A 25,597-nucleotide genomic window follows, 5' to 3' on the forward strand; every position below is an offset into this window, starting at 1 on the left:
TAACATTCTAACACTCCCCCTCAAGCTAAGCATAGATATCAATCATGTTTAGCTTGCCAAGTATGTCCCTGAACTTCGTTGATGCCAGCCCTTTAGTTAATACATCTACAATCTGCATCTCTGATGGAGTATAAGGCACACAGAGTTCTCCTGAAATGATTATCTCTCTGACAAAGTGTCGATCAATTTCAATATGTTTTGTCCTGTCATGCTGCACAGGATTGTTGGCAATGTTGATAGCAGCTTTATTATCACAATACAGCTTGAGAGTACCCTCTGTCTTGATACCAAGCTCATTAAGGAGAGTCCTGAGCCATAAGAGTTCAGCAACCCCGTGTGCCATAGCTCGGTATTCTGCTTCTGCACTTGATCTAGCCACAACATTCTGCTTCTTACTACGCCATGTGACTAGGTTTCCTCCCAAGAATGTACAGTAACCTGAGGTTGATTTTCTGTCTCCAACAGACCCAGCCCAATCAGCATCAGTGTAGGCTTCAATTTCAAGTCTGCTGTTTTTTCTAAATAAAATTCCTTTCCCTGGGCAAGTCTTCAAGTATCTGAGGATTCTTTCCACTGCTCTCATATGAGGGGTCTTTGGTGAGTGCATGAATTGACTAACAACATGCACTGCATAGGCAATGTCTGGCCGAGTAAGGGATAAGTATATCAGTTTTCCTACCAACTTTTGGTACCTTTCCTTATCACAGTATTCCTCACCCATTGATTCTTGTAATCCATGGCTTGGTTCTATTGGAGTGTCTGCTGGCCTGCACCCCATCATGCCTGTTTCCTCTAGGAGATCTAGCACATACTTTCTTTGACAAATGTAGATTCCTTCTCTTGATCTAGCAACTTCAATTTCAAGAAAGTATCTCAGATTTCCCAGGTCTTTGATCTCAAATTCTGAAGCTAAGAACTCCTTCAGCCTCTTCATCTCTCTCACATCATTTCCAGTAATCACCATATCATCCACATACACAATGAGTGTTGTAAGTTTGTCATCCTGTCTCCTTGTAAACAATGTATGATCTGCACTGCTCTGAGTGTACCCTACTTTCTTCATGGCCAAACAAAGTCTCTCAAACCATGCCCGGGGAGATTGCTTCAAACCATATAATGCTTTCCTTAGTTTACATACCTTCTTTCCAACATCATATCCAGGTGGGGGTTCCATGAATACCTCTTCATGAAGATCACCATTTAGGAAGGCATTCTTCACATCCAGCTGATGAAGTTCCCAAGAGAATTTTGCTGCTAGTGACAGTAGAACCCTGATTGTGTTGAGCTTTGCTACTGGGGCAAAGGTTTCCTTGTAGTCAATTCCTTCCTTTTGTGTAAACCCCTTTGCCACGAGTCTGGCCTTGTACCTCTCAACTGACCCATCTTCCCTGTGCTTTACTGTGAATACCCACTTGCACCCAACAGTGCCTTTCCCTTCTGGCAGGTCCACCAATTCCCATGTCCTTGCTTTCATTAGGGCTTTCATCTCCTCATTCATGGCTTCTTTCCACCTTGGATCAGATGTCGCCTCTGAATACCTGGAAGGGACACATACAGAGGAAAGAGCAGACACAAAGGAATGATAGGCAGGGGATAAGTGTGAGTAAAAAACATAATCGGCTATGGGATGCCGAGTGGTACAAGAACGAACAGGCTTACGGAGAGCAATAGGAAGATCCAAATCTGAATTGAGTGAATCAAAATTACCTTAGATTGCAGAGACAGATTGATCTGAGTTCAACTGGTTGCAATCATGAGGTTGAGGGGCCTTCTTCCTTCTACTGTATGTAAGTATCTCTTTCTCTTGTTTACTGGAACCTTCAGAAGTATCAGCCGAATCTGGAGAAGCAACTGGCACAGTGGAAGTCTCACTAGGTTGACCCGGAATGTTATAGCTAGTAGTAGTGGAAGGTACTGAAATGGGAACAAAAAAGAAGGGAGAATGAGAATCCTCTTCCAACCCACTACTCTCCCCCTGAAGAGGATTCTGAGAAGACACGAAATAGGGTTGAAACTCAAAAAAGACTACATCCCTGGTGACATATTTTTTCTTGGAGACAGGATCATAACACTTATACCCCTTCTGCGTAGGAGAGTACCCCAAAAATATTCCCTTTGTAGCCTTAGGATCCAGCTTGGTCTTCTTTGGATCTTTCACATGTATGAAGCATGTACAACCAAAAACCCGCGGGGGAAGAGGGAATTCTGGAAGAGTGGGACACAAAACAGAGAAAGGGGTCTTCATACCCAGTACCTTAGATGGCATCCGATTTATCAGGTATGATGCAGTGAGAACAGCTTAAGACCAATATTGCTTGGGCACATTGTGCTGGAAAAGAAGGGCTCGAGCTGTCTCCAATAGATGTCTGTTTTTGCGCTCAGCGACCCCATTTTGCTGAGGGGTGTAAGCACACGATGATTGATGTAACATGCCTGCATCTTCCATGAATGAGTTCAGGGATCTTTCAAAGTATTCAGCTGCATTGTCTGAACGGAATTGCTTGATCTTTTTATCAAATTGTGTTTCAACCATCTTGCAAAACATCATAGTTATCCAGGGAACTTCTTCACGTCCTTTCAACAGATAAATCCAAGTGCACCGAGAATAATGGTCAATAAAACTGATGAAATAACGGAAGCCATCAATGGAAACAATGGGTGAAGGACCCCAAACATCAGAATGAACCAAGTCAAAAGGGGCTTGAATTTCATTACTAGAAATTAGATACATTGATCTACATTGTTTTGACATTTGACACACATCACAAATTAAACTCTGACTCGAAATGCCCTTACATAATTCGGGAAACAACATTGCTAAGGAAGAAAAGGACAAATGACCTAGCCTAGCATGCCATAAGTGCAACCTAGCTATTGACTCCACACTCTCCGGACTAGTAGTAGAAGCTTGCATGGCTGAGCTAACATCTTCATCAAAGTAGTAGAGGCCCCCATACTCATGACCACTCCCAATCGTTCTCCTCGTCAATCTGTCCTGGAAGACACAATGAGAAGGAAAGAAAGTTATACTGCAGTTCAAGTTTTTTGTAAGCTTTGAAACAGACAACAGATTTGAGGTAAGACTAGGAACATGTAGAACTGATTTAAGAGAGAGATCCTTGCTTAGGTCAACCACCCCCTTTCCAGAGATGGTGGAGAGGGACCCATCAGCTACTCTCATCTTATCCTGGCCAGACAACAAATGATATGTGGAGAATAAGGAGGACATATGTGTCATATGGTCAGTGGCTCCGGAATCAATCACCCAAGAGGTAGAATTAATGGAACTAGATGCACTAAATGCAGAGGCTGTACCTGATTTGGCAAGAGAGGTGGAAGCTAAAGAATTGTTCTTCAGACGGGCTAATGCCCGACTGAGAACCTCTACCTCACTAGCTGTGAAGCCCAAGGTACTTGGTCCAAAGGAGTCGGCAGCCTGCCTTGCGGTGGAAGATGACACTGTCTGAATACTCTGTGAGTTGTCACTACTGTTGTTGGTGGCAAGATTCCCACTTGCTGTGTGGCCCTTCTGTTGCCTTTTGTCCTTTCTCAGAGCAGCTGGCTTCAGATGAGGGTACAGGACCCAACATTTCTCCTTTGTGTGTTTCTCACCACCACAATATGTACACTTGAGGGACTTCTTGTTTGAAAATCTATTCCCCTTAGTGGAGACTAAGGCTGAATGTTCTCTAGGTTGTTCTATTGACTGTGTCTGGGAGTCAACTTGCATCTCCTTTCTCCTTACTTCTTCATTCCTCACCAGGTAGTAGACATGGTGAAGCTCAGGTAATTCATCTCTCCCTAGAATCTGTGACCTTATACCTTCATATATAGGGTCAAGACCCGCCAGAAACTTGAAGGCTCTGCCCTCCTCAATCTGCTTATCATGCCTCTCCTTATCATTAGCATTTTCCCAATCCAAAATCAAATGGTGGTCAAGCTCTTCCCAGAGGCCTTCCAGTGTTGCAAAGTAGGTTGCCACGGACATATCTCCTTGCCTTAGGGCTGCAATGTCTTGGTTCAGCCTGTAAATTCTAGCATTGTTCTTTTTCTGGCCATATGTCTTAGATACTTTCTCCCAAATTTTAGCAGCTGTGGGGAAGTGATGAACAGTTCTGGCCACCCTAGGAGTCATAGAGGCCAGCAACCAAGACATGACTGTGGCATTTTCCTTACGCCACACGGTGTATTCAGGACTGCCAATTTCTGGTTGTTTCTTGTCTCCATCCAAATAGCCTGTGAGGTCACGAGAGGTAATGAACAGCATTGCTGAGACAGACCACTCTCTGAAGTTATACTCATCTAGCAGCACACTTGTAATCTGCAAGCTGTGCAGATTAGGGTTTTCCAGGTTTGAGGACCTTGTAACAGGTCTGTTATCTCTAGAGGAAACTTCACCGGATAGTGAGGACATCTTGACTTCAGTCCAAGAGTTGTTCACAGTGCTGTAGGTGATTCTGTTTAGGACTGGCCGAAGTGGTCACAGTGTTCACCGTGCTGGTAGAAGTGTTCACAGTTCGGGTACTGTGCAGTGCTGTTTAGGACTGGCCGAAGTAGCAAGTACAGGGCTGTAACTGAACCAGTTCACAGTGCTAGTAACTGAAGATACTTCAGCTAGGGCTTGTTGTGCAACCTGAAGTAACTGTACAGTGCAGTAACTGAAGTTCACAAAGTAGGACTGATAACCGACCTGAAGAGAATCTGTAACTGAAGTTACCACAGTTCTGCCCAAGTCTTGCTGGGGCACGAAGCTACAACTGTAGAGTAGGCTAAGTCTTTACCACTTGTTTTGCGCAAGTCTTGCTGGAGCACGAAGCTGCAACTGTAGAGGAAGCTCTCCCTCTTTCGGCTAGTGCTAGGACTGCTGAAATCAGTCCTCAACTAGGTCTGTCCTATACAGACCTCTCTTAGTAGCCCAATAGCTACTATTTGCTGGAGATAATCTAGTAGGACATCTACTTCTGGGTCTTACTTCCCTTGAGTCCTACAACCAAGAGAAATCCTAGGTTCGAACTTGCTTTACTCTCTTACACTCCTAGGTCTTCACTACAGCAACCCAGAAAAGGAAGAGAGAAGATGAAAAGACAGCAAGAGAAGAGAGTGCGCCTACTGAAACCAGGAAGGAGCTAATGCTCTGATACCATGTAATTTGAAGAGCTATACTCAAAGTAGCAAGGAAGAAAAGAGAATGACAGAAAAGAAGAGAATGTCGAACTGTACTAGCCAGTCGACCAGTTCTTTATTTATAGATGAATATAGTACAAGGTACGAGAAATTACTGGGATGCCCCTGATTAGTGATGGGACACCCAGATGACTTAAATCATTAAACAGGATTAGGCCCATCAACACAAGCCCAGCCCAGTTACAAGATAAGTTAAACATAAGAATGGACTAATAAGAACTCTTATCAGCCGAACATCACTCTAACATTCTAACACCTAGGAATTGAAGTTGCCCACTCAAAAAGGGGTATCTTCATTTCCCAAAGGAAGTATGTCCTAGATTTACTCCAGGATACAGGAAAAATGGGAGTGAAGCTAGTTGATTCCCCCATTGATCCTAACCATAAATTAGGTGACAGCCAAGGTGAACCTATCAAGGATGTGAAACAGTTTCAGAGACTTATAGGGAGATTGTTATATCTTTCTATGACCCGCCCAAACATTGCTTATGCAGTTGGTGTCCTTAGCCAGTTCATGCATGCCCCTATGACCACTCATCTTGAAGCAGCAGAAAGAATCCTCTAATACCTTAAAAGGTTTCCAGGAGCTGGCTTGTTGTTTCAAAGGCATGGACATTTGAAAGTTGAAGTGTGTACTGATACAGATTGGGCAGGATCCCTAAATGACAGAAAGTCAACTAGTGGCTACTGCACCTTCATAGAAGGAAATCTAGTTACCTGGAGAAGCAAAAAGCAAAGTGTGGTGGCTAGATCCAATGTTGAAGCTGAATATCGAGCAATGGCTCATGAAGTGGCTGAAATTATGTGGATAAAGAATCTGTTGAGTGAGTTGGGCTTTCCAGTGGACAGACCTATGACCCTATTCTGTGATAACAAAGCAGCCATAAACATTGCTGCTAACCCTGTGCTACATGATAGAACTAAACACATCGAAGTCGACAAGCATTTTATCAGAGAGAAAGTTATCACAGGGGAAGTGTGTACTCCCTATGTCAGCTTTGAGGATCAACTTGCAGGCATCTTTACAAAAGGACTACACCACTCAAGACATCATGATTTATGTGACAAGTTGGGCATGATTGACATCTATGTCCCAACTTGAGGGGGAGTGTTAACAACTGTTATTTTTTCCTATGTATAATACCGCAGGGGTACTATTGTACTTTTGCTCCTTTTTTATTTTAGTTGTTGTTGCCCTAGTATATATATTAAAATGTTGCACCTCCAGCAGTATCTTTGAGCTCTCAGTTCTCTCTTCTCTCTCTTTTCTCTCTTCTTTCATTCTTCTCTCCTGCATAACAGATACAATGTGGCAGAACAATTGGGTCTTTCCCACGTTGTGGATGAAAAGAAAGAGGACCGCAATAAATTGGTGTAGTCTCATTGGAAATATAAGAGAACAAAGAAGGAAGTGGAGAATTTGAAATCCAAAATCAATTATCACAATCAAAACAAACAGAAAGCAGATATGAAGAAGAGAAGGATAAAGTAGGGAAGAGGAAGAAAAGGTTAACCAATGAAGATCCTAAGCTATAATATGATAGAAGTGGGTTAACCAATGAAGGATAAAGGTTTTGAGAGGCTTGGGATATGCATACCAGTTTGAAACCTCATTCAGATAGGGAGAAATGAGAAGAGCTCCTTTGGTACACCAATATGCCAAACTAGTTTCTTTTGTGCATGTGATGTATATTAGTATAAAGATAATCCTCGATTGGGCTGTGGATGTCCTTGGTTGTTTTTTGTTACTCCAGGGTCTTGTAGTTATCTTGTTTTGCACATATCAACACAATTTGATTCTATTACTTACTAATAAAAAAAATTGTCATCAAATAATACAGCACCTTTTTGAAGAAACCAAATTAGTTTATTGAGAAGTAGAGGTCCCACAAAACCAATACAATCATTTAATACCTGCAAAATATGAAAATCAATGAAAGGAATATTATTAACAGTTAACAAGAAATTTAGTGTGTTATATCTCTAGGATTGCAAGTTGGGTTGCCCGACTTGAGGATTTTCAATTACATCGGACTCAGGTTAGGGTTTGGTCCCATTGGAAATTTGACAAATTTCCAACCCAACCCAATCCAAGTTGCACCCCTAGTTATCTCAATAAGTTGTTGGAGATAGGATATAAAATATAAAATTGAAATACACCACAAACATCTAATTTCTAATTTAGTTCATCAAGTCCCAAATTGTGACCTAGGATGTTTTCTCACTTAAAGGATTCAAATCAAGTCAAAAAGATGGCAAAATGCCTTCTAATTATGAAATATTTTCTAGATTCTAGATCAACATGACATTTTTCTAAATGGCATCCCAGATAGTGCTCTATCAAGAACCAACAACATAGCTAAAGGGGCTGGTTTGGGGCCCCAATCTGCAGGATTAGATGTTTGTTTTTTATATAAGATACAAGAGGCTATTTTTATGTGCTTGGGCTACCCTTTTTCTCTCTTTATTACCTAAGATATTGTAGTTAATTAAAATCACTTTTTTAAATGCGACAATGTAAATGTTTGTCATCATAGTGAAAGAAAAATGTATTCTTAGGGAAACTGATTACTCTCAATTCCCTCTTCTTTTCATGTACAGAGTACAAGGAAACCTGGGGAAGTTGTCCAGCATTTCTCATATACTAGGAATTAGGATTTCAATTCATAGGTTTTATTTTTTGGTGGGCACAAGGAGTTAAAGAAACTTGCATCCTCAAGAACTTCTAAGAGTATGCATATACTAGTTACTCCATCTTGCTCTTATAGAACCAAGGCAATTTGTGATATGAGTTACAAAACAGATTTCACCATTTAGATGGAAAAAATAGCTCCTCTTGTGGCAGAACACTATTTGGAGCAAGATTTTTGCTTCATTTATTTAATAAACTACCTAATTTCTAGTTACTAGCCTAAAGAACTCTGTAGAGCTGTAAAACAGGTCAGGCCGCCCGTGGGCCAACATGATTTGGGTCGTGCCAGACTTAAGGGGTCCAGGCCCATAGGCTTTCACAACACAGCACACGAAAATGGCCAAGCCCAGCACAGACCACACACACATGCATATAGATATAGATATAGATATAGATATAATGATAGATAGATAGATAGATATAATGATATGTATACATACATACATATATATAAATATATATATGTATATAAATTTTTATTTTCAATTTTATTATACTATTTTATTCCAATTTCATTGTAATTTTTTCCATTTTTATTTTATTAGTTCATATATGAACAATTGTATACATTAAAATTCATATGAAATCATATTTTAAGATATTGTTTTTCGATTTGTTGTTTATCTTGTTAATTTTTCATGGTTTTTTCAATTTAAAAAAAGATAAGAAAAAGAAAAAATCATGCCAGCCCACAGCCTCGCCCCTCTTTTCACATTTGTGCCAAGCAGGCACGGCCCACTACAGGCCCAGGCCCAGCACAGCACAACCAACATTACAGCTCTACTTCTCTATAATCAGGAAAGCTATGGTATACTAAATAGGATAATGCTTCAAATGTTTCAACTGGAAATTGGAAAATAATAGATAATGATCCAAGTGAATGCAACAAAGCCATAACTGGGTTTTAAGAAATAAGAAAAACAAACGCAAAGCACAGTAGCATCCAGTTTTCTAGATTTTTGGACAGCATAAAAGAGTCTTTTTGGTCCATAATCTTGGTCAGTATATATGAGTTAAGTTCTGAAATCCAAAACCCTTGAGTAGAAATAAGAACAAGAAATTTGGGTAAATTAGAATAAATCCGGTTTATATGACCCCATTCCCCTTTATTTGTATTTTAACTAGAAAGTTATCCTAGCAGACAAAACTTCCATTGACGGAAACCCTCAGGATTAACTATATGGCCATATAAATGAACAACTCCATATAACCTAACAATAATATGCTGTTATTTAGACCTACTCTATCAAATATCTTTAGTAGGTGTTTCATATATTTTAATAAGTCCACTAATCCGTCAAAAAATGAATATCTACTCAAAATTTTATGGTTTCTTCAAGGATTGTAGTTATTAGTTTTTCTTCACTTGTATTTCAAAGTGCCAAGGAAAAGGCCGTTCTAGAATTTAGAGCAATCATCGCAAGTGCATAGAAAGTATGCCAGTATAATTTTAGCCTCAGAAGTTGATGAAACTTACTGAAAGAAGCATGATAAAAGAATTCTCTAAGGTTTTCCAAGACCTCCAAGAATTTGAAAGATATAAGCTCTTTAAATATGGTCTGGGTTTGGTTCAAAAATAATTCAAAGAGATAGGACAAACGCAGTGTTTGGTATGCCATAAGGGCTTCTACTCAAGTGTTACTTTCTTTGTTGTAATTCATGTTGTTTCTTGTTTAAAGAATTTAAAGTCATCTCAGTTCGCATTGTAGTGAGAAAATAAGGTTTCCTGCTAGTATATGCTTTAACAACTAATTAACAAGACAAAATAAACTAGGGCTAAGAGGCTTCAGTAAGAGGTATCAAATAAAATAACATTGCATGACTTGTTAAAAGGAAAAACAAATAAAATAACATGAAAGGTCAACAGGAAAAGGCATTATCCTCACAAAAAAAAAGAGAAAGATATAAATCACCTTTAACAGACCAAGCCGAAAATAGGGCCATCCATATGCACAACAAATTGCTTTAAACAAGGATGGCTGGGAAGAATTTTTACATTGTTCAGCCACCCAACAGCTTCGCAATGTACTATGGCAAGAGGAAGGATTCAACTCAGTAGGTAGCTGAACTAAATCTTCAAAGTCAAGCTGCTTTGTCACACCACGATCCATTACCGGACTTATAGACTTGAAAGTCAGAAGATGCCAATAGTTATGAATCGTTTCCTGTGATGAGGAAGGGGGAAAAACTATGAACATGGAAATATCCTTAAGAAAAAGAATAAAAAAATAAAGCATCAATAAACAACTAATGACATCCAATTTTGGCTCACAAACAACTAATGACTAAAGAAAAGCATTAGTATCTTAGATAAAGCTAGGATGATAGTAAAAGACATACAAAATGTCTAAGATGGCCTTCCTCTGAATCCAAGGCACTTGAGATGAGATTTTCTTCTAGTGAACCACAATTTCTGCAAATAAACATTACATATAATCGATGATCTTAGTAACACTGGGACAATTTAGAAACAACTTTTTTATGTTTTATATTTCACACATTCAATTTCCGTCCCTCCCCAGACCCCGCATTGGCAGGAGCCTCATGCACTGGGCTGCCCTTTTATTAGTTAATTCTTATACAAATAAATGAGCTAATAGATATATACATATATAGGCATGAGGTCAGTTCCAATACCTTTAGATGTGTGAGGCATAAGCCTTAAAGTATGAAGTTTAAGCCTCATGAATACTTCCAAGAAAAACATCAAACTAAGATAGTAAGATGAAGATTGAGGATAATTATAGAAATATGAAGAAAAGTATATTCTCAAAAATGAAGAGCATATTAATGAATAATGATCACACAAGCAAGGACAATGAGAATATTAGGAGCTTAGAGAAAGATCTGTCACATTCCTATACACTGTTTAATATTATTATGAAAATATAAATGTTATATAGTACCTCACAGTGGTTTTAAATATATTGAAGAATAGAGACAGCCAACATACTGTCATACATTTACATACATACACACATAAAAAGCATCTGAAAGTTTCGGGAATATGCCTTATACTTTAAGGTATTAGACTCTAGGGTTGAGAATTGTGGCTCTCTCTTGAATCATGCCTTGAGGAAAACCTCAAGGTCTAAGCTTCATGTGCCTTTTAAACCGAGATTGATATCCATCACTGTTAGAATTTGGGCATCTCATAATTACGAGTCAATGATCATATGTTAATATGTAATAGTAATATACCTAAATGCTTTTATATTTGTTTATGGATTAGCAATATAATTGCTCAATTACTATTACATACTTATTTCTATGTCAGGAAAGGAATCCATATTCATTTTAAGACTGGATATTGCAGTCAACTTTCACATATTTCATGCAGAATATCTAGCATATCTTAAGAGATTATTGGAGGTTGAAAATCTAAAAATAGTAACTGGTAACAGGACAATTTTTTGGTACAACACAAGGTTAATGAAGATATATTTTCAATGTGATATATCTCACAGTAATAGAAGAATTTAGGAAAATATTCAAATATATATCACTTACCTACTTTTATAAGATGATTGCATTACTCTGATGATGTTGACAAATAGTCCAAATATGATATCAATCACCATAGAACAACTCTCTTTAAGACATTGTATAACCTGTCACATGGAACTGGTAATAAATGCTAGAACAACTCTTTTTAATACACAACTTTGAACATTAATATTTTAGACCAAAGATACTTCTTTAGTAGAGGATGGAGATTTGTCTAGTAGTGAGAAACCGAGAAAGTAAAAGTTGCAGATGGTGCACTTATTTACTAGAGGAGGGAGATTTTTGGATTCATTCAACATCCTCCTTTCCTTATATCTTGCATTCCCCCACTTGTACTCATATTTCTATTTTGCTGCCTGTTAGAGTATCATTTTATCTTTTTCTATCAACAGTATCACCAAATCTTTAATCTGCAATATAAATATTTGTCCTCCCATTTTGTTATCCAGTACTTGCACTCAAGGAGGATGACTAGGAGAATTTTTTTTGCAATATCTTTTTCTATCAACAATATCTACCCTCTTGAAGAGTCTTTAGCTCAGTATGAAGCTCACAAATATAGTGCTACCACGAGAACTATTAAAAGACCAAGTAATATGTTGGCATTGTAAGTTAAGAGAAGTTGATCCTACAGGTTTTTGGTCATGATCTTTTAAATATTCAATATGAGATGAGATCTCTAATTTTGCAAAATAGGGGTCATTATTTGGTACAATGGTGAAATCTTGGGATGATAAGCATGAGAAGATGGTTTTGACTTTTGAGTCTGAGAGTTCCCACTTCATTCAAGAAAATGCCAAAGGTTAGGTCCATAACCAGCTCTCACACTTTTTAAGATCCCAGATAGTCAGGACCAGAATTGGGTTATGGCCCTTGTTAACAGCTGACCTATAAGGGTGTTTTTGGTCTTTTCTTCCTTATTTATTATAATATAGTTAGTCTCTCTTGTCCTATTTTAAGTTGTGTGCCCATACTTAATTAGGGGAATTCTAGTCATTCTTTTAAGTAATGTATAAATACTAGCCAACCGGACTGAGGAGACAGATTTTTCTCTCCAGTTTTCTCCTTCTTCTTCGTTCTCTCTTCTTCTCTTTTCTTGGGACTCTGCCTATGTTGTTGCCTATTACTTCTAGACATAACAGCAGGTCTGAACCATTGTTTCAGTCCTTGTATTAAAGTCTGCAAAATATTGTCATAGTTCATATCCTTTAAGGTCTAAAAGAAGTGAAGTTCTACTTACAGTGGTTGTATCACAAAAGAAAGGAAAGGTAGCAATGGCCTTTTCTAAAATTGTTTGGGCTTTCTATGCAATATGAACAGATGAAAACTTTTTGGCTTGAAAGTTACATGTATAACAAAAGAAAGGACAGGTGGCAATCTAGGAACATTCCATTGTTGATAAGAGCAAACCCCTAGTGAGTAATCAAAAAGAATTATTTTGAAAGATAAAAGTACTATTATGTATTACCTTTTTATCTTTTCAAACAAGAGGGTTTTCTGGCCTTTTCAATGAACCCAGTCTATAAAAACTTGGCAAATCAGCCCCCACAAACTTGAAAGAAAAGAAAAGGAAATTTTCCATCTCAAAGGACGGAGCCCATACTGCTGGTCCAAAACTTTTCACAAAGGAAATAGTTTTTCCATATCAGATTCTTGATTATAATCTGATTACTAATATCTCCAGAATCTGAAGTCCTTAATTATTCTACTTTTGGTAGGGTTTGGAATTGCCCTATTAGCATTTATGAATGTCTTGGAAGGTTCCTTTGTTTTTCTTGTGGTTGTTGTATATCTTGAGTGCCCTCCTCTCATATACTCTTTTGTACCTTTCTCTTAGTTAATAAGCTTTATTATTTATTTATTATCAAAAAAAGAACATCTAAAACAGGCACAGAGATAGGCTCAAGATCATAACTAATCAGGTTAATTGAATGTTTTTTACTGAAAATTTAAGTTAGCAATCATAATCATAGCTCAACCACTAATGCTTCAATATGAAAAGATGAGTTTTATTCATGCCCAGACAAGGACAGGAAATGTTTTCACTATTTGTTTATGTCAAGAGAAGAAACTAAACCTACATATAAAACAACATAAGAAGAAATTGAATATTTAAATAAAATTAAAAAAGAAATGATTGAGTTACCTCTAATGAAGAAAACACTGTATGTAAATGAGGAATCCCAAAAAGAGGTCTTGCAATCCACCAGAAACAAAGGACGCGATCACAAAATATGAAGAACCAATTTTCACACTTTGAGAAGAGAATAATGGTGGCCTAAAATTTAAGAATTCAGAAGACAGGGGTGAGAGGGAAGGAGGGAGGGAGAAGAATCCAAGATCAAAGAACCCGTAGCTTCTAAAAACTTCATAGGATTTTCCAGCAACTTAAGTTCAAGAATCTTACCCAAGTTAATAACTGAGAACATCTAAAAAACCATTCATGATATATGGTATGCTTTCCTTGAAGCACCTTCTTCAGAAGGAAGACCATGTCACAGAAAGATAATAGTGCTCCAAAAGCAGGTATAAAAGTCAAGAAGAGCTTCTCCACAAAGCACATTTCTGTAATCTACAAAATTAAAAAAATAAATAAATAAAAACAAGATTAAATACAAACTTAAGAATAAGAAGAAGACAAGACAATATCCAATTCTTAAACAAGGCAAATAACAAACATGAAATACATCATGCACTCTAATATGATTTGATAAAAAAGGACCATTAACCAATGTTGGTCCTAGCCATCCTGGGAGGGGTGAACTGGATGCAGAACTAATTTCTCACTTTTTCCCTTTTTTGTTGGCACAAAGTGCCCACTCTCAGATTCAGACCCATGTTATCATGTTCGTCAGCCATATGGTTTGATGCTGCTAAGTATAAAGTGAATTTCTAGTCTATGGATAAATATGTTCCTGTAACAAATTAACAATAGCTTTGACTTGTTATGTCCAAACAGTGAGTCTATACTCATGATATCACAAGTCCAAAAAGGAAGGTCTATGGCAAAACAAGGGAAACCGATTGCAATTCTGTTACTTTCTTCATAACCTTAACTTTTTTTTGGATCAGCAATAAAATTGGATTTATATTAAACTGATAATATGGATATTACAAGAACATGGTGTATCCACCCATTAGGATTCATTCCAATCCCAATTCAGGAATAAGATTTACAATGGTGCCCAAAACATCTGTTGCCTATATACCCCTTGCTTTGCAAGAGTGTCAGCCATCCCATTTGCTGTCCTTCTGACCCACTTGAAGGTTATGTTCAGCTCCTGTGTGATGCTCTCTATTTCCCTAAATTCGTGCCTATATATCCATGGCACAAGCTGCTTGTTTTTGGCCCAAGAAATTATCAGCTTTGAATCTCCCTCTACTTCTAAAGGCTGAAATCCTGATTGCTTAGCAATTCTTAGCCCTTGTAGTAATGCCATTAGCTCAGCCTTTAGTGCATCTCCTAGCCCCAGAGCTCCTGAGAAGATACCCAACACTTTTCGGTGCAATCCCTACATACTCCTCCAATACCAGCCTTCCCCATGCTTCCCACAGAAATTCCATCAAAATTTAGTTTTATTTTATTAGCCGCTGGGGGTAACCACTCCAAAATGCCTTTTCATTTTCTTTGGATGAGGATGCCACTTGAGTCCTTGCCCTTAGGACATCATTTACTGAGAATTCTTTGAATTGATCAAGTGTCTATCAAATGTGCAGTTCTGATTTTGATGGCCTCAAACAATTCCTCTTTCGACCTACTCTTCTCATTGAAAATCCTCCCAAATAGAATATACTGTTGCAGCCCTAGTTGCACTCCACATAATTCTTCCTCTCTTCTTCGGTTGCCATAGGAAACTTGGGCTGAAAAGGTTTGCTATATCCTGTGGAGGAGACCACCTGCAACCAAAAAGAGAACAAAAGAGGTCCCAAATACAAAGCACAAAAGGGAAAAAAAGAAATAAATGAGATAAGGATTCACCACTTGCAAGGCAAAGGAAGCACATCTGAGGCAATAAGCATTTGTTTTGCCTTCTTTTTTGAAGCATAACTAGTGTTTACCTTTACAAGGCAGGCTTCCCAACATAAAGCCTAGATTTAAGGTGGGATAGGCTTACTCCAAATCTCTTTCACAAGGAAATTCTCACCCATATTATTTGGTTGCAAGAGGGAATTAAGGAAAGAAGCACAAGTAAAAACCCCATTGGATGTACCAGACCAAACTCTAGTGTCCTCTACTGATTGATCCAGAAAGGTTAGCTGAAGTTTGTTCAACAGTTGAATGAGTGCTTCACATTCATTATCCCTTAGACCCCTTCTAAAGCCAAAATCCTAGCTCACCCCTGAAGAAGAGAAAGTAGCAAACCTCAATACAGGCTGTTGTTTGTAATTAGATAATGAGAAGAGACTTGGAAAAGCAAATTGAAGGGAGATTTCAGTCAGTTATAGCTCTTCCCAGAACAATACTTTGGTCCCACAACCCACATCATATCTAATGGAATTAATGATGTGAACTCCAGGGAGAAAGTGTCAACAAGGAAGAAGCTGCTTTTACATCCCATCCATTATTCAATGTCTTGTGAATGCTTCCAATTACCTTATGCCAAAGCCTGTCACTTTCCAAAGGAAACCTCCATAGCCACTTCCCCAAGAGTGTTGTATTTCTATAAATTAGGTTCTCTATTCTTAATCCTTCCTGCTCCTTTGTCTTGTTAACTTCCTTACACTCCACCAAATGGTCCCTCTTCTCATCCCCTGGTTCCCAAAGGAAGTCCCTAATTGATCTGCCACTCTAACTAGAATTCTGAAGGTAGAAAGGTAGTAGATGGGTAGGTTAGCTAAGGATGCCCTAATCAAGGTTATCCTCCCTCCCAACGAAATGTAATTCCTTCATAACCTTAACTTTTAGATAACAAGTTATCTATGACATGGTGATGGTGCATTAGAAAGGTTATTGAGTTATCTCTCTAACAAGTCTAATATCTCCAGAATTGGATGTAGTTAGTGCAAGTTATGGCTAACTTAAAAAAAGATTTTGCTCTAAATTTTTATTTTGAGGTTATTAGATTTTCCAAATTAGAGTATTATCAGATATAAAATTCAAATAAGTAAAGAATGACCTAACCATCTTTATTTTGTGATATCTCAAAAAGATCATTTCACTATTTTGTTCAATGGTCCATAGTAAACAAGAGATTGAAGAGGATATTGCCCATAAGATAAGAGCAGGATAGATGAAGTGAAGAGGAGAATCTGAAATATTGCCTGATTAGATAACCAACAGGACCAAAATGAAAAATTTATAACACATCTATAAGGCCATCAATATTAATGGAGCAAAGCACTATGAATCAAGAAACTATACTTTAATAAAATTAACATAATAGAGTCAAGGACATTATATGGATAAATAGCAAAAGCATGGATTCACAAATGGGAATTATTTAGTAACACCAAATAAGTGATAATATGATGGAAGTTAGATTAAAATGGCTTGGACATGCAAAAAGAAGATGATCTACTACACCAGTAAGAATGAGTTATCTAATGTAACTTTATGCTCCATGAGAGGCTGCACCTCACACCTCTCCTTGGGCCTCTTGTAATGTTTGCTGATTATAGTTCATAACTTCATTTAATAAAATTTAAAAGTTTACTTATCAGAGAGAGAAAGAAAGAGAGAGAGAGATGGAAATCCAAGAACATGCTTTGTGGTAGTAAGAAAGGATTTTAGGACTTAGAATTTGACAATAGGATATAGACCTTGATAAGGAGGAATATCAAAGCAGGTTTCTTGTACCAGACCCCAATGATTGAGAAAAGGCTTTGTTGAGTTCAATTGAGATTATGAAGGAACGACTTTTAAAATACGCTAGTTAGAAGAAGTGATTTGTCACTCATTGATGGGTTAGAAGAGATCATGGTAGACCAAAAAGGACATGGGTAAAAGTAGTAAGAAATGATTTAAGCACTAATAGTTTAACAGTGGATAGGGATTTAAATAGAATGATTGGAAAAACAGGATTCATGTAGCCGACCCCATATAGTTTGGATAAGGCATAGATGACGACTATGATGATGCTGATGACAGAACCACTTGTAGAAGTTGGTTTCTCTAGCTTTATGACCAAAAAAAGAATAAAATAAAGAACCTAAAAAGTCTTTGATCAATTTTAGAAATTTGTGTAAAAAATTATAATGGGTCAAAATAACTTTTTAATTTGTCTTTAGGAGCGAGTCTCTAGGAGTCTTCTGGGTTAAGAAAGAAATCCATATAGAGTACACAATCTGACTATATCATCTGCAACAAAATATTCATTGGTGGTATCCATCCAAAACTAAAAACATGCAAAACTATTTAATTTATAGAAGTATGAAGATTAAGTGAAATACAACGAACATACCCTACTACTTCTCCTGGCATTTCTTCCAGTAAATCCAAGTACAACAATCATAACAACAGTCACCGCATTTGCGCAGAAACCTAATACCGTTTCACAGTGTTAAGGAAAAACAAATCTTTTTTCTACAACTTAATAGTAAAGAAACACACTTAACTATTAACACTAAGCCACAAAAAAATAAATAAGAGAATGATAGAAGGATATATGTTCTCAAAGCATTCCGAGAAGCCATTTCCATCCCATACCTGAAAACCAGAGAATCCACCAAACAAAAAGTATCAATAAAAAGAAAATTATCCTCAGAAATTGGAGAGATACAGAGAGATGTTACGAGAAAAAGAGAGAGAGTAAAACAGAGTCTCAAGGCATATGGGTTTGGCGTAGTCAAATTATGGGCAATGGACAAGAAGATAGTTTGCCGCTTCTTCGAAACTAATATAGAACGAGAGCCTCAATGAAGGAACTCTTACGATTGGAGATTTTGGGCAAACGAGCTTCATGAATTCCATCTCTTCGACTAGAGAACATAACACAGCAAGCAGAGCGGTCTGCAACTCTGCATAGACGAAAGACAGCGCCTGAGAAGGAGAAAAATAGAAGTTGACGCATCTGTATCCCACTAGCCATTAATGTGGGTGCCCACATGTGTATCATTCAATCATGGGACATGGGTCACACTGGACCCGATTGTCAACTCGGTTTTAACCGCCAATAACGACCTCTCTTTCATTTTCGTCATGAAAGTCCCAGGAACTGGGCCCGGACCGACCCGTTCTTTATCGGGCTTGGACATATCTTGAGGCCCATGGGCTCGGGCTCCAAACATTAGGTAGGATTACTTTTCAGGCTGGTCTCGATATTTCTCAAATAAGCCCGACCTAAATATATAATATATATTAGTTTATTAAATCATTATCAAATACTAATTTATAATTTAGAAAATAAGTTTATTAATTTATTAAATAATTGCAAAATTAATATAAAATATGTTAATTTATTAAATTATATTATATATTAGGTAAGAATTTTTCTGTTCAAATTTAGTTTAGATTCAGGCCTGGGCTTCGGGCTTTATATTAAGAGCAGGCTCAGGCTTAAAGACTGAAAGTCAAAACTCAGACTGGCCGGTGAACGGGTCTACCGTGTTTCGCTTTAAATTTTCAATCCATTCGGTGTTCCATCCGACCCGGGTCGATGTTGTATCCATTCGGAGTTTCATCCACTTTATATCCTGGTACTAGTATAGTATTATCCTCCATCACTGAGACACTGGTTGCTTGACATCACTATCAGAGTTGAGAGAGTATCAGACAGATTCGCATGCACCAGTTATCTGCTTTTAACGTGGCAGATTAATGGTCTGCACTCCACTGTGTAAATCCACTTCTTTTCTCTTTTGAAAAAGAACCCCTTTTACTAGTGCTGATAACCACTTCCCAAAAGACAAAAGAGATTGTATTTTGGACTGACTGGCATTGTTTAGGTTTCTTCATTAAGGCTGTTAAGGGATAGATCCGACTGGGAAGAACCGGTCCGTGTCAATGAAATTGGGTCCAGGTCTGCATTATAATCATCATCATCATTCATGTTTTATCGCAACTATATGGAATTAGCTACATGAATTATATTTCGCCAATCTGTTTTATTTAAAGTCATCATCATCCATGTCTTATTCCAATTACATGTTCTCTGGATTTGCATTATGTCCCGATTATAATTGCTGGGTCAGTTCTACGTTTTGGTATTATGCCATGACTATAAATGGGTCAGTTCTAGGTTTTGATATTATGTCTGGATTATAATTGGGTCGGGTCTGGTTTTGAATCAAATAGAAAACATTTTCTGGCAGTGACGTGGCACTAGATAATGGGCATCAGTGCTGAAAATGTTTTTTTGGAGCATTGGAACCAAACAGAAAAAAAAAAAAAAAAAAAAAACGTTGTTGATGCTTCATGAAACGTCCTACCTGACAGCAATATTTCCAAACAAAAAAAAAAAAAGAAAAACACCATTTTCTCATAAAACGGTGCTTCTGACCCACACATAACTGCATCTGCAGCATCGATGTCAAACATATACTTAATATCTTTATCATGGTATGCTCTTTGATAATATTATATCTGTCCAAATATGTTAATTTTTTCCATATACATTAATTTAACAAATGAATAAGTCTATTGTCAATGTTTGTTGGTATTAGGCTTATTTTAAAATTATGTAAAATTAATAATAATAATAATAGGACTATAAATCATTGTAGAGATCAAGAGATAACTCAATATGTTTCAAAACCTTGGATTGAGAGCATGGAAGTAGAGAACAAGGTGGCAAAATGGAAAAGGTGTATGAATACTACATAGTTTAAAGAGTTTTTTTACAAAACAGTTATAAGGCCAAATATGTTGTATAAAACAAAGTATTGAGCAATCAAAAAATCTTAAAACCTGAATATAGAAAATATACATACATATATATATAAAGTCATTGGAAGATTAAACAAGAAATAGTTCTAAGATGGATGAATGAAAAAACTAGATAAGATAAAATAAGAAATAAAGTCATTCCAAGAAACTTAAGAATAGGTCAATAAGTGATAAAATGAAAGAAAGTAAACTAAGATAAAAGCAAGGTCTAAAGTATCAATATACCTACGTACATATGCCATAAGGGGTTTATGGTAGTAATCCATACCTAACTCCAACATTTTTCTTAGTTTTCTTTTTTCAAAAATAGGTCAAGGGGTAGGTCTTAGGCGTAGTTCCCCCCCACCCCACCCCACCCAATCCTAAAATGGGTCAAAAATCCTAAGCCCCTATATTTTAAATATTGGACACTGGCCAGCATGATATAATACATTCATGCCAAAGTTTTGAACCTTGCATAAAAGACCACACCGATTTATAACAAATTGAAGATGCTAAAAAGGACAAGAATTAACAAAAAAAAGACATCATTATCCATAAAAATGATTTAAACATTAATAGTTTAACAATAGATATAGCATTAAATAAAAAAGAATAAAAGATAAGATTCATATAGCCAACTCCATAAGCCATATCCCATATAATTGGAATAATGCTGAAATGAGGATGATGATAATGGAATAATGCTGCAAGTGATATCGGGTCCAATTCGATAACAAAATTAATAACTAGAATCACTTCCGGGTCTGCTATTACAAAGTCTATATAGTCTTAGTTTGAAATTGGCTATGCACATTTTTTATTAATTTGGGACCGGTTTTATCATGACCCAAGTCAAACCGGATCCATTGACAGCACTACAACCCGACCTATTGACAGCACTAGACTCCAAAGTACAAATGATGGACCACTAGCAGTTAAAAGAGGCCAACTTTTCTTTCCACTACCTCCATCTAAATTCTAAAGTAACTCTATTATTCTTTTTGTCTTTTAGGATATTTTTTTTTTACTTTAAGTGAATATTAATGCTAAGCCTGTCCATGGGAGGCATATGACATAAACCATCCTACTGTCGGTTGGTAGGATATATGTGACTTTGTATCAGAGACCACGGATTAAATTCCACTGATTCTAGGATTGAGGGGTTTAGGGCATAAGGGGGTTCTGATCACCTGCTAATAAAATACGTTCCAACCCTCTATTAATATGATCTGATATTGTACATTTTATACATAATTTTTAAAATCAGATTGGACGGGATGGTCGGACTGGAAAAATCAGGAATTGGTTACTTGACTGATTTCATTTTTTCTCAAAATAGTTGATTTTGGTCAGCAAAGTACTGAACCGGTCAGTTAACTATTTGAACTATTCGAACGGTTTTGACCATTTTTTATTTTTTTATTTTTTATTTTTTTGTCAGAACGAGCCGACCATTTGACCCGGTAACCGGACTCTTGACCGGTTCAGTCACCGGGTCGGTTTTAAAAACCATACTCATACATGGCAGGTCCCACTTTTATGATGGATCCTAATTTCATAGTGAGATATGGGGTGTCAAATCATGTTGGCAAAGGGTTGAAATATATTTTGTTTGGTAGGTGATCCCAATTCCTAAAAGGGATGGGAATGGGTTACGAGTACGGATCTTCTCCTCATACCAGCTTCATAGTATATCTTGGCCACATATTAAGAACATTTCCCATAATTGTATTTATTATTTACGGCGGGATGTGGCTGTGAGGTTGGTGTGAAGAGTGCTATGTGAGGAGAAGATCCCAATTCATGGGCTACCCTATTGTCTAACCTCATGATGCCAAAAACAAAATAAAACATAAGTGATGGGCTTTTTACAAAGAAAATGCTCAAATAGAGGTTTCAACATTGATGGTGACTGCATGGAAATGAAAGGAGATTTCTTATTGAAGGGAAAAAAATATTGTTCCTTGGTTTCTTTGGAAAATCCGAAATGGAAAGAGTGTTAATAATAAGTTTATTCCCCCTCCTATTCTGATTGATCAGACCATTAACTTTTTCCTGGAGCATAATGCATTATTAAGTAACCTTATCTTCTGTAAGCCTTATCTTAGCGTAGCCTTATCTTCTGTATGAGTCTTATCTCTTTTGTTTTAGTTGGTTTTGGTTTTTGTTTTCATTATTCTTTTAGGAGTTTGTACCTATTGGTTAGCCGAGATCCTCGCAAGAGGGAGCGATCTCAGACTTTGTATATATTCTCTGCAATCATTTGCTGAAACAGAATAGAAAGAAAATCTTTTCATTCAATCTGAAATTTCTCATGGTATCAGAGCCAGGAACATTCGACTGTCGCACAACCTTCTGAGTTTGCAAATTTCGATCATTTCGCAAGGAACATTCGACTGTCGCACAGCCTTCTGAGTTTGCAAATTTTGATCATTCTTGATCTCTATTCGTGGAGCAGATCTCTGAGGATTTTTGCAGAGCCCTCTTTACTTCCAAAGTTGGTATCTGCGATATTCGATCATTCCTAATCCCTGTTTGTGGAGCAGATCTCTGAGGATTGTGCAGAACTCTCTTTACTTCCGTTTGTCGAAGCTGGTATCTGTTCTTCGCTGAAACCAAGAAGAAACCTTGCTTTGACTGATCGATCATGGCAGATGGAAGAGAGAAGCGAAATGAAGGTGAGGGCGGAAGCAGAAAGGTAGTCTCACCATACTACTTGACTGCCAACAACAACCCGGGTAATATAATTACCCAAGTTCAATTGAAAGGAGATAACTACGAAGAATGGGCTCGAGCAATGCGGATGGCGCTGCGAGCCAAGAAGAAGATCAAATTTCTCGATGGGACTATATCTCAACCCATAGATGATTCACCGGACTTGGAAGACTGGTGGACTGTAAACTCGATGCTGGTTTCATGGATCCTCAACACGATAGAACCAAGCCCGCGTTCTACGATCACATATATGGAGGCCGTGAAGGATCTATGGGATGACATCAAAGAACGGTTTTTAGTAGGTAATGGGCCAAGAATTCAGCAACTCAAGGCAGATCTCGCGAACAGCAAACAGGCCGGTCTCCCAATCGTGACATATTATGGCAAACTGAAACAAATCTGGGAAGAACTTGCTAATTACGAGCAAATTCCGACATGCGTCTGTGCGGGCTGCAACTGCAACATTGCTGCAAAGCTGGAGAAGAGACGAGAAGAAGAAAGAGTCCATTAGTTTCTGATGGGCTTGGATGACAAAGTATATGGAACAGTGCGTTCCAATATTCTGGGCACCGATCCGCTGCTAAACTTGAACAAAGCCTATGCCATGGTGATACAAGAGGAGCGGCTGAGAACCGTGATCCACAGCAAAGAAGAAAAAAGAGAGGTGATGAGCTTTGCTGCACAAGCACAAGGTGGCACAAAAAGAACGGGACACGACACAAAAGAGAAATCTTGAGTGTGCACAAACTACGGATGAACAGGACATGAGGCTGAGAGTTGCTTTCAACTCATCGGCTACCCGGACTGGTGGGGGGACCGGCCGAGATCTACTAGAAGTGGGAAAACTCGAGGCCGAGGAACACAAGGCAAAACTAGTCGTGGACGTGGAGGCGTACAGAGAGCAAATGCTGCACAAGCGGTAGGGCAAACCTCTGAACCAATTCACGCGATAGAGGGAGATCGTACAACATTCGGTGGATTGACTAATGAATAGTGGTCCACTTTTCTTAATCTCTTGAATTCTTGCAAACCCAGCACAAATGAGAAGTTGACAGGTACGAATTGGATAATTGATACAAGAGCTTCACACCATATAACCGGGAACTTGAGTCAGTTGCATGATCTCGAGACCGTGATTGGTTGTCAGGTTGGATTGCCAGATGGAAAGCATGTCATGGCAATAAAGAAAGGGACCGTCATTTTAAATAAACACATGAAACTTACTAATGTGCTTTATGTTCCTCGTTTGAATTGTAACTTGATATCTGTGTCGCAATTATTAGAGGAGTCAAATTGTAATATCCAATTCACCAATAAGTTTTGTGTTATATAGGACCGCACTTCGATGATGGTGATTGGTGCGGGTGAACTACGCGGAGGGCTTTACTGCTTTAAAGGTGCGTACTCAAGCAAGGTTCACAAAGCAGAAGTCGAAGCTTAATACGAGTTATGGCACAAGAGAATGGGTCATCCCTCCGAGAAAGTAATTAATCTTCTTCCTAATTTGAACATTAGATGTGGTAGCGGAAATAGGATTTGTGGTGTTTGTTCAAAAGACAAACAGACAAGAGGAAAGTTTGATTCTAGTGAAAATAATGCTAAAGGGACTTTCGATTTGATTCATTGTGATTTATGGGGTCCGTACTCTGTACGGGCGTCTTGTGCTGCCTCGTATTTTTTGACTACTGTTGATGATTTCTCGCGAGCCGTTTGGATTTTTCTACTTAATGACAAAAGTGAAGTGGGCAAAACGCTGCGAAACTTCTTCACTATGGTTAAATGCCAATATGACAAATTGGTGAAGATAGTTAGAAGCGATAATGGTACTGAATTTACTTGCTTTAAGGAATATTTTTCTAAGCAAGGTATAATACATCAGACCTCATGTGTTGAAACACCACAACAGAATGGACGTGTTGAGAGAAAGCATAGACATATACTTAATGTTGCCAGAGCCCTTAGATTTCAGGCTAATCTCCCTATTGAGTTTTGGGGAGAGTGTGTTATGACAACTGATTATCTGATCAACAGGACCCCCTCCACTCTCCTTTTGGGAAAATCACCGTATGAGATGTTGTATGGGCAGAAACCAAGCTACAAACATATACGAACGTTTGGGTGTTTGTGTTATGCGCAAAGCCTAAATCGTACCAGGGATAAGTTTGCTAGTAGAGCCAGACGTTGTGTCTTTGTAGGATACCCCTTTGGCAAGAAGGGGTGGAGAGTTTATGACTTAGAAAACAATGAATATTTTGTCTCTAGGGATGTGGTGTTTTCAGAAACTGAGTTTCCTTATGCTATTGAAGAAAAACAAGTCAAACGCGGACACAATGATGGTAATCTTGATTATAACCAAGCGGCGACTGAAGTAAATGACGAGGAATGAGCAGAGCAAAGTGACAGGTGTGAAAATAATGAAGGGGAGAATGATGTAAGGGGGGTTCTATGGAAGTAACGAATGCGAGGAATGAGCAGCTTGGACGAGGCCATAGAGTGAAGCATCCTTCCACTCGTCTCAAGGACTACGTCATACACACCACATGGTGTTCCAACCACAGTCTGAGCCCTTTTGCCAGTTCATCTCGCCAATCTCACTCCTCAGGTACTCCCTATCCTATAACACATTAGGTGAATTGTGATAAATTTTCTTTGCGACACCGCTCTTTCTTAGCAACTGTCACAGCTAGTCATGA

At 38.0% G+C, this 25,597-nt stretch overlaps 2 protein-coding genes across 3 annotated transcripts in view; one reads left to right on the forward strand and one right to left on the reverse strand.

Moving 5' to 3' along the window:
- The window catches only part of ABCC13 (multidrug resistance-associated protein 11), a 140,566-nt gene extending 122,183 nt beyond the window's left edge, over window positions 1–18,383 (reverse strand). For both annotated transcript variants that reach the window (XM_088893521.1, XM_088893520.1), the window contains exons 1-9: window positions 18,255–18,383; window positions 17,989–18,029; window positions 17,785–17,872; window positions 13,791–13,955; window positions 13,530–13,661; window positions 11,387–11,487; window positions 10,217–10,289; window positions 9,790–10,041; window positions 7,029–7,098 (exon numbers count right to left, since the gene is read on the reverse strand). In XM_088893521.1, coding sequence (XP_088749647.1) covers window positions 7,029–7,098; window positions 9,790–10,041; window positions 10,217–10,289; window positions 11,387–11,487; window positions 13,530–13,661; window positions 13,791–13,955; window positions 17,785–17,872; window positions 17,989–18,029; window positions 18,255–18,293 — 961 coding nt within the window. In that variant the 5' untranslated portion in view covers window positions 18,294–18,383. The remainder of the gene's footprint in view (window positions 1–7,028; window positions 7,099–9,789; window positions 10,042–10,216; window positions 10,290–11,386; window positions 11,488–13,529; window positions 13,662–13,790; window positions 13,956–17,784; window positions 17,873–17,988; window positions 18,030–18,254) is intronic.
- Window positions 18,384–22,836: 4,453 nt separating this feature from the next.
- LOC148789736 (uncharacterized) lies at window positions 22,837–23,415 on the forward strand. Its single transcript, XM_088893767.1, has one exon. It carries the CDS (start codon window positions 22,837–22,839, stop codon window positions 23,413–23,415), a length of 579 nt encoding a protein of 192 aa, XP_088749893.1.
- Window positions 23,416–25,597: the final 2,182 nt, after the last annotated feature.

This window comes from Nelumbo nucifera, chromosome 8 (assembly GCF_055504915.1).
Source record: "Nelumbo nucifera cultivar China Antique chromosome 8, China Antique-T2T, whole genome shotgun sequence".
In the NCBI taxonomy this organism is placed as follows: domain Eukaryota; kingdom Viridiplantae; phylum Streptophyta; class Magnoliopsida; order Proteales; family Nelumbonaceae; genus Nelumbo; species Nelumbo nucifera.